Source organism: Mus pahari, chromosome 3, assembly GCF_900095145.1.
Source record: "Mus pahari chromosome 3, PAHARI_EIJ_v1.1, whole genome shotgun sequence".
Lineage (NCBI taxonomy): Eukaryota > Metazoa > Chordata > Mammalia > Rodentia > Muridae > Mus > Mus pahari.
This window is the reverse complement of record NC_034592.1, coordinates 64,814,999-64,825,003: the sequence shown is the minus strand read 5'-3', so window position 1 is coordinate 64,825,003 and position 10,005 is coordinate 64,814,999. Positions and strand designations below refer to the sequence as shown.

The 10,005-nt window shown below is 36.3% G+C and overlaps 1 protein-coding gene across 1 annotated transcript in view; it reads right to left on the bottom strand.

Moving 5' to 3' along the window:
- Positions 1-406: 406 nt before the first annotated feature.
- The window catches only part of Ube2e3 (ubiquitin conjugating enzyme E2 E3), a 49,672-nt gene continuing 40,073 nt past the window's right edge, over positions 407-10,005 (bottom strand). The window contains 4 exon segments of the mRNA XM_029536086.1: positions 407-1,034; positions 2,177-2,245; positions 2,248-2,323; positions 7,011-7,143. Of these exon segments, the coding sequence (XP_029391946.1) occupies positions 937-1,034; positions 2,177-2,245; positions 2,248-2,323; positions 7,011-7,143 (376 nt within the window). The 3' untranslated portion in view covers positions 407-936.

The window sequence follows — 10,005 nt, the reverse complement described above, 5'->3', positions numbered from 1 at the left end:
TCACAGTAGCAATAATGCACCATAAAAATTCAAGATCAGGATTAAAGGGAAAAGCACCATAGAAAAGCAATCACAGCATAGCAATTATCTGACAATAATTTGGAGACATAATGTTCTGTTAAGACATGGAGAGAGTCCTAAATAACGCAGGACTTCATTTTCAATTCAAATGCTACATTGTCAATGTAGAATTTTTGTGTTATTGTTTTTTAAGACCAATGGTTGCCCACTGTATTCTCTCCTTAAAGGAAAAAACTTTACACACTTAGGATTTTTAAATGTTTTCAATTTAATAATTCATTTGTACTAGTCCTTAATAAGCAATCTTCATAGCCACATCTTTATTCCATCAACAGTCATCTCAGACACACCTTCTGACAAGACCTTCAACATTATGACAAGAAACTATGCCTTCAGGAGCATGTTTATTGTGTTTGAGATGATACATCAGTGCTCTCTGAGCTACAAAGGGTAGAAGGAAATCCTCTCATTACAAACTGACAAAGGTAAAACATTTTCACAACAGCATGAACCACATACTCAGAAATAGATCTGGGCTTAATACAAATGACATAATTCCTAGTCATCTACAGCTACTTTTATAACTTCATACAGATAATGAATTAGGCTAAAATGCACTATAATATTTGGTAGACTTCAGGACCAGTATCCTTAGTACATCACAAAATACATTTTGATATCCCAAAGAAGCAAGACTTGCAAGTAGGCATTTTAAACATAACTAATCTACAGCTACAAAGTTCTACTCTTGGTAGCTTTTACCTTTTGGGGAGTCTCCCAGTCTCCAAAGGCTAAAGGCAAGAGTAGAATCAGTATAACATATACACAGAAGTCCGTATTGTAAAGGCTATAAAGATCCGCAGCACAGTGGGAAGAGGCCTTCTGCTCCTTCACACTGTATACAAATGATGTGAATTATGTTGCGTATCTCTTGGTCCACTGTCTGGCTATCCTGTCATGTTCTGCTCTGTTGGTCAAATACTGAGTGGCTATGCTTCCAACCAGAGGATCCGCTGGAAAAGTGAAAAGGACATTAAAACATGTATGTTTTAAATATATAGTTCTAACAAGGCATTATATAAGAACAGCTATAGTTTGGTAGCATTTTAATTGAGAATGTTTTTATTTTTTCATAAAAAATAGTCAAGAAACAGCTATATAGTTTAATATTTGTAAAAGATGTGTTTTAACAAATATTTTAAACTTAAAATTTTGCTTTTTGAGAATCATACATGACTATAATTAGATTACTTTTATTTCTATCTCTATCCAAAGCCATGACTCCTTTCTTTAATGTGCATTCCTTCTTTTCTTCCTCTCTCTTCAGTCTGTCTTTAGGGATGACCGTGTAGGAATATAGATGTAAGCTATCAGGGGCTCATCACTAGAAACGACATCTTCTTGCTCCCCTAGCAGCCACTGACTGTAGCTCATCATTTAGGGGTAGGAACTTCTGAAATTGCTGATGACATTGTGTGAGTCTTGCTTAGGCGCCCCAAGATACTCTGTTGAGATGTCAATGATACAAGTTCCCTGTCATGTTATTCTTGGCATTTTATTTAGCTATGAAAGCCTGGCAGAGAGGCTGCATTGTTTTGTTAAGCATCTTAGCCTAAGTTTCACATAAAGCTTCTATGTTACAATGTTATTCAGAATGAAATGATCCCTGCCAGTCATGCAGTAACATCTATAATTGTAAACATAAGCAGCCTAAAAACTTACCTGTCATTTTATTTTAAATAGAATTTTGAAATAAAAGTTGAATCTGAGGTTAAAACTTTTATAAGCAAAGTATGTACACATGGTATAGAAAGTACACCAAACAAAGCCAATACAGACACACTAAAATGTTTCCCTTCTGGACGCCTGAGACTCGAGATTCAATCCTTGGCATACAACCTTTTTTCCAGATATTCTATATGTCTTATACCTACAACTTAATATTACTACGGTGTGTATATATCTTTCAAGGTCCCTGTATTCCGACATACTATTAAAGACCGTCTCCCTGTGAGTTCAGAGTTGTCTCATTCTGTAATATCTAGTCTCTTAGTGGACACTATTTCTGATGCAGATCTTCCTAATAGGAACATTTACGTCTTGACCAACATTAAACAAACACATTTTATTTGTAGATTCATAAAGATTTGCTTACCGGGGTTGCAATCTGTCAAAAGGGAACAAATAGAGAGCAAAACCTTTGAAATAATTAAAGCAAGATCCTGTTGTCTTTCAGAATATCCAGGCAGATGACTCCCTGACTGTTGATGTTGCAGTGGTAGATTCTGGTGCGGAAAGTAACCTATACACAACCACAGTAGAAACAGGAAGCAAACAAGGCTTATTACTAATGCCTCAACAGTGCTGGCAGTAAGTAAGTAACCAGTACTATTCTTACACTGGATGTAACAACAGACTTAAGTAGTTTTATTTAAAACTATTTTAAAAGTTACATAGTTGTATTTTAGTTAAAAGTATTGATTTTTGGTTTTATTTTGACTTAACATAGAAAGAACTATATTTGGCTCATTTGTTTTTGCTGTTGTTATTTTGTTTTTGACACAAGGTTTCTAGGTATGTAAGTCTGGCTGACGTGAACCTGCTGTGCACATTGCACTCATTTCAAACTTACAACAATCCTCCTGCCTCTGTTTCCTGAGTACTAGGACAATTGGCATGCACTACATACAATACCAGGCATTACCCTGGTTTAAAAACAAAGTGAACAGGTGAACAACTGATCAACTAAATCTACATGAATGGCATTATATACGTGTGTATACATATAGTCATATATCATATATGTCTTTGTGGACACACATGAACATGGAAAATGGAGAAATGTTTTGGCATCAAAAGTATGAAGAAACAATAAATGATCTTTGAAAGGTTAGGTCAGCTTCTAGTAAAAGTGATGAGTATCACCAACTCAGGAAACTTCTTTCTATGTCAGAATAAATGAAGGCCTGGGAGGAAGGCTGTGGCCATCATCCGTGTTACTGTCCTCTCCTAGTCACTTTCCTATAGACACTGACATAAAAAAGCAAGGTTTTCAGTTACCGCACCAAAGAAACTGACATCTTTTTCAGGAATAAATGTTTTTAAGCAAATGTAAAAAGTAGTTGAGAGTAAACTCATCACTTGGACTTGTAGAAAAGAGAACTTTCTATTTTAGAATTAGTAGTGTACTGTGAGCTTCAAAGGAAAATCAGGGAACAGGAAGAATATCCAAAAGAGCTTTTTCAGGGGGTGGGGGCCAAAAAAAAAAAAAAAAAAAAGGCAGGAAGAGTGGAGAAACCCATAAACATACTACCTAATGATGGCTTAAAAGGGGCTAAAGATGAATCATGATCTGATATGAATGCAGAGGTCTGAATTCTAACTAGGCATCTAACTTTGAATACCATGTTTCAAAGACTTTGTACCAAAAACAACATATAAGAGCTCATTAATAATATTCTTATGGATGTTACTTACAGCATGCTGAAATAGCAATATTCTGAATATATAAGGTTAAATATACCTTTAAAATTAATTCACAGTTAGTTCCTCTTATTTATTTAATGTGGCTATGGAAACTTAAAATTATACATGTACTTTGTCTATGCTTCTAATAGACAATGTTTTTCAAGAAAATGGAATACCTGCTTGTCCAAAAGACTAAGCTGATTACTTAAAAGACATAGAAATTATTAACAATTAACAAAATGTGTTACTCTTTAGGAAGTTCAATACCTTAAATGAACTTCATAAATACTATAGAAAAGCCAAGCATTAGTGGCATACATAGATTTCTGTGAGTTTGAGGCCAGCCTGGTCTTTTCCAGGACAGCCAAAGCTACACAGAGAAACCCTGCTTCAAAAAACAAAAACAAAAAAATATATTTGAAAGAGGGAGGGGAGAGACAAAGTGAGAGGGAGAGAAAGAAATAAGACTTATTACCAAGATACCACAAATTTTATTTGTTTCATTTAGGAATAGGGTTTAAGAATGGAAAAATCTGTCTTAACAACGAGAGAAACATTACAAAGTTATAAATTTAACACATTGGAACTTCATAGTATACTAAATCTATAAATAGCCATATACTAATGAAAATGACAATCCATATACAGGACTATAGTTCCAAGCCCTTCTGCTAGACAATTTCCATTTCTACTAATAGTGCTAAGAAAAATGTAAGCATCTTTTAGGTTACATTATTTCTTCCTCACATACAGAAATAGTATCATAACTATATCCTGCTAACTTTCCCCCTATTTTCTAAAATGTTAAAACCAATTTTCAATATGAAAAACTATGCATGTGGAAGTTTCACTATTTATAAAAATAGGCATACAGTTTACTAAACATTTATTATATAGAAAACAAGAAAAGAATGAAAATTGAGCAGTTGGTAATATATATCATTCTCAATGAGGATCTAATTTATGGAATGAGGGTTCTGACTTAGCAAGGGGGACATGTAGACTTTAAGAGCTTCTAAAATAACTTTTAGGTCTTAAATTCTAATGGGCCACACTGTAAAACACTTAAACACTCTTAATTTGAAGTAAGTTTGCCCAGGTTGTTAAAGGATCATCTTGTCAGAAAATGTGGCACACGATGAAATATTACTCAGCTGATAAAAATTAAAAAAAATGACATCATGAAATTTGTAGGCAAATGGATGCAAATAGAAAAATACCTTCCTGAATGAGGCAACCCAGGCCCAGCAAGACAAATATGGTATGTGTTCAACTTATACGTGGATATTAGCTGTTAAGTAAATGATCATCAAGATACAACCCATAGACCAAGGAGGTTAGGTAAACAGAGCTTCAGGGAAGACAAATAGACCTTCATGGGAAGATGAAATAGAATAAATTTTGTAGGTGGTTTAGGGAGAGCTAGAGACAAAAGTAATAAGAATCCAGTGGAGAAGGGAGAGATGAAGGGAGAGAGACAGCTTGAACTGAGGAGCATTGGATGAGGGTGGAAACAGTTTAGGAAAAAATTTCTGGAAGCTATGAAAGTGGCCTTCGTGAGGATTCTTAGTAATGTAGGCTATCGAGTCTGAACTGGACATCTTTTGTATCTAGGTAAGTGGTGGAATTGGGTAGCATTCGGTTTAGTTGTTGGTCAAAAGGGGTCCCATAGAGATCCTAAACAACCCAGGCTGACACAAGGACTGAGGGATGCTCTCTGCACGGGGGAAACAATAGCTGGGGCAACATTCAATTAACTCACTGAATGCAGAGAGGTCAAACTGGTGCCTGCATGGAGCCTTCACCCCTACATTCTAGTTTCTTTGGCACATGACGATTCTCTACAAACTATAGAAAGACAAACCTAGACACTAAGCCATCCACAAAAACCTTAACCTACACTCTGTCCAGCCTTCCAGATATGTTGGAACAATGGTAGCGAAGAGTATGTGGGATGACCAACTGATATCTGGTTTAACTTGAGATCCACTGAGGGAGCCTGTGCTCTATACCAGGATGGCCAGGAACCTAGAGACCCAAGGCAGAACCAAACACATTTGGCAAAACACAAACAAACAAAAACCAGTGAAATGATTCCCAATGATGTTCTGCTGTACTCATAGATCAGTGCTTTGCCCAGCCTGTTTTGGGGACCCTTTTCCTCAAACTGTGATCTTTCCAGCCTCAATGAGGTTTTCGCCTTGTCTTGTTGTATCTTGTTTTGTCCTCTCTGGCTGTCTTCTCTTGGATCCCTACTCTTTTCTGATGAGGAAACAGAAGGGGAGGAGTGGGTACAGGGAGAGGAGAAATGAGGGCCTGGGGAAGGCCAGAGACAGACAGAAACCATTTTATCTGTAATTTGAGGTACGTGCCACTAGGTGGAACCATTGTTACACTGTGTTAGAGAATACTGTCCAGAAAAAAGTCCTTTCTAAAAGTCATGAAGCCTTTATAGACTTTACACACGCGCGCGCGCGCGCACATACACACACACACACACACACACANAGAGAGAGAGAGAGAGAGAGAGAGAGAGACAGAGACAGAGACAGAGACAGAGACAGAGACAGACAGACAGACAGACAGACATGATTGGGGGTATGGATAGATAAATAAACACATACAATGAATCACAAATATATTTAAATATTTTCAGGATTTGAAATGAAAAGCATTTTTCACACAAGGAACCCCATAAAATCAGAAATTATCTTTGACTGTCTTGTTTTTATTTGTTTTGTCCTATTTTGGTTTGTTTTTACTGTATTTAATTTTTATTTTTTTTAGATGGCTGTTTGTGTCCTAAGGAGGGAAAGTAGGGTAGATCTGGGAGATGTTGGAGGAGGGTATACCATAGTCAGAATATACTGCATTAAAAGTTTATCTAATTAAAAAGAAAAGCATTTTACAAGTTGGGGGCTGGATTCCTCTTTAGCAAAACTCAGATACACAGACTAAGCTCTAGGGTTTTTCCTTGACTACTTTATAATGAGAAGAAGCTCTTCAAACAAGTATTGTGTTTAAGCTTTGCATAACCATAGTTTTCCGTTTGTTACCCAAGTAAACAATCTGTTTAAGTGAATTAAGAAGAAAGTAGAAATGAGCCTACCACTCTTCAGTTTTGTATTACACTCACAGAAGGCACAAAGTAAGTGTCTAAGTACAAGAATTTCCCTTTGTTAGTTTCCTAGTTTTCGCTTATGGAGGAATAAAGACAGATCCTTATTATTAATCTATTTCTGAAAGCTACCAATGACTATTTCAGAGGGAGTTTTGCATATGTTCACATTTATGTTTTCTTCACTACATAGATTTATTTACTATTAACAAGCTATATTGAATATAAAATATTTTTAAAAGACAGTAACTTTTTGGTTTTAAAATTTGGTTCTGAGTTTCCTATTAATTCATAAACAACAATTAAATACAAATTATTACAGTAATACACACATAAATTCTAGAGTAACTAACTGGGTTTTGAAGGAGGATAAATATTAATCAGTATACACATAAGTTCTTACCTTTGGTGGCTTAAATGGATAATCTGAAGAAAATGTGATATCCAGAAAAAAAACACCACCTTCATATACAGAACCTGGTGGACCAAGTATAGTTGACCTCCATTCATAAATGTTATCTCCTTTAGGCCCAGCACTATTTAAAAGAAATTAAAAAATCAATATATACATCTATAAATAATATAGGTTAACATCCTAAGATGAATACAAAATTAGAAGTTAAATAAGCAATCTAAATCAATAAGACGAACATGCTCCTGCACACATGTATAAATTCTGAAATATTCCAAATGAACAGAAAAAATATAATGAAAACACAAAAACTGTAAGTTTATTGGATAGCTCTTAGTATTTTGCTATTTGCCCCCTATACTCCCTCCGCTCTTGCTACCTCTTCCACACACACACATGAACACGCACTAGTATAACTTGCTGACACTGTGGTCCTTTCCACAGTAAATACGTACATGTACTCTTCTAAAAATAATTTACAAATCGATAGCTACTAAATGTCAACCACACTAATCTATAATTTGCATGATAAAATTGTCAAGTAACTCTGTAATACACTCTTAATGCCAGATAAAAGATCCAGTCTTGGGGGGGGGGCATGAAAATCTTACAGGTTAATCTAGTCCAAGACAGGATTTACTATGTACCTCCACTATGTACCTCCCGGCTGGCCTAGAACTTGCAATCATCTTGCCTTCCCACCTGAGTACAGAAAGTCACCGGGTGCACTCGGCACAGCCACCTATGTTTTTACTAGCAGAACTTTTTTTTTTTTTCTCCTAACTTTTGACAGAATATAGTCCTTTAAAAAAATAAATATGCAGCAACACTTGAGTTTGCCTGTGATTCTCTCATGAGACTCAAGTAATACACTCCTAACCAAAACACTCAATAAATTATATGTCATTCTGGAGTCATGACATTTTGAAGCACATGATTTCGTGTCCTGTTCCTCACTGGTGATATTAAGTTTCACCCACTGAAGATGCTTTCCAAATTTCCTACTGCTCATTTACTATCTGTTCTACATCCAATATGTACTCTCTGGTCTGGTCACTATCGTATAAATACCCTTCTCTTTATTCAAAATTCTCCTCGAGATTTAACACTCAATTGGAATCCTCTGAACGCTCCTATAATATTGGCAAATCATATTTCAACTCCAGTTATTCTTCTACACTTAACAGCTGTCTTCAGCTCCCTCTTGCTTTGTGTGTTTATATAAATGTTACTGATGTGAACTCGTAAAGTACTATTTTCTTTCTAATACTTTATAATTCATTATTGCTTTTAACTATTTTGGTGCTTGAATCATCATAAGACTGTTGCCCAGAGGGAGCGCCTACAAAACAGCTCCAACATGCTTCTAACATGCCAGCATCATTTTAGAGTACGCTCCAAAACACTTCTAACATTCTTCCTTCCTGGTAAGAGAAGATGTGTTACCCTCCCAGCTCTGGAATCAGCTTCAAGAATCCTGGGTCATTGTTGGAGAATGTTAAGAAATCGAGACATGACTTCTCCTGAACCACTGAAACACTTTAGTGCAATGTGCTAAACATTAGTATTATTTATACAATAAAAATTTAACAGTTCAATATAATCTAAACTCACAATCTCTGGCTGGTAATGCAACTCAATGACTCCTGTAAACAATGTTCAAACATACCTTACAAATTACCATTTTCCTCTGTTTAGAATGCATTTTCTCGTTAATCATGTGCATATACAGGTGGGGGTGGGCAGGAGGACATGTGCATATGAGTGAATGTACTGGGGCACTTGATATAGGTGCTGGGAATCAAACAAGTCCTCTGCAAAGGCATGTATCTCTAACGGCTGAGACATCTGTCCTACCTATTTAACTCTAGGTTTTTACACTGAAAATGATCTTGGCTTTCTGTAAGCATGTACATGCTTTTGTTCTTTTAAACTGCTCATCAATTTAGAAATGATCTGGAAGACCTATTAAAGTGGTTAGTGCAAAACAGTACTGCAACCATGTTAATAACCAGGCATCAGCTTAACTACACGTCCTGCAAAACTACATTGTAAAACTAGTGAAGTTTAAATGACAAACTTCAACAAAGGCTATTCTTATAGTCCTCAAATATTTCTATTTGCTACTCGAATCTCACTGTGGTTATCTCTGCTTTCCCAGCAGACTTTATAATTACTTGTGTAAGTACCCAGAGAACCAACTTCCAAATAACCAAGAACAGAAGGTAAATTGAGGTCAATGTATTTTAATGGACTGTAGAATCTTAAGATTAAAAAGATGATGCTTTGGACAAATCTACCAGCCCCTTGAAGAAACAAAGATGGAGAGGGTGAAGAATCCATCTTAAATCCTGTAACATGGTAGAAGAGCTGAGATTCTCACTGTGAAACCAAATTCTTGATTCTAAAGTTTGTTTTTCCCCTCTTATGCTGCATGAAAAGGGTTCATTTAACTCTACTACATCAGGACTTTAAATATAAGAGAAACATCTAGCCTAAGGAGTCTAATTTCACTTCCTTTACAGTATCACTTAGAATATGGAGAGGCTGGGACAGACCCACCAAAAGACATGGGGAAGGAGAGCTTCAGGACTGAGTCCATTACATCAAAGCATTTCATAGGCTAGCAGCAGCCCTGCCACTGAGAGGACTGGAAAAGACATGGGTGAACTGACCAGCCATTCCCTGTATCTTTCCTCAGACCACCGAGCTTTCTATTTCTCTCCTTCCATAGGGCAGAACTCCATAACCTTCCTTCCATACACCATCAACTTTTCTCTCTCAAGTGAACAAAAGCCACAAGAATCCAGCAATGGCATTTTCCAAGCTTGACTAAAAGACACACTTGTTTCTCTATCCCTTCCAGCTTTTATCTCAAATTATTGTCCCTTTAATAGAAATTTTAAAGCTTTCTGAAGCGGAGTCTGCACTGTAGTTCTGGATCTGCGGTGGTGCTGATTAAGTTCCCGGGTTTCGGCACCAGATG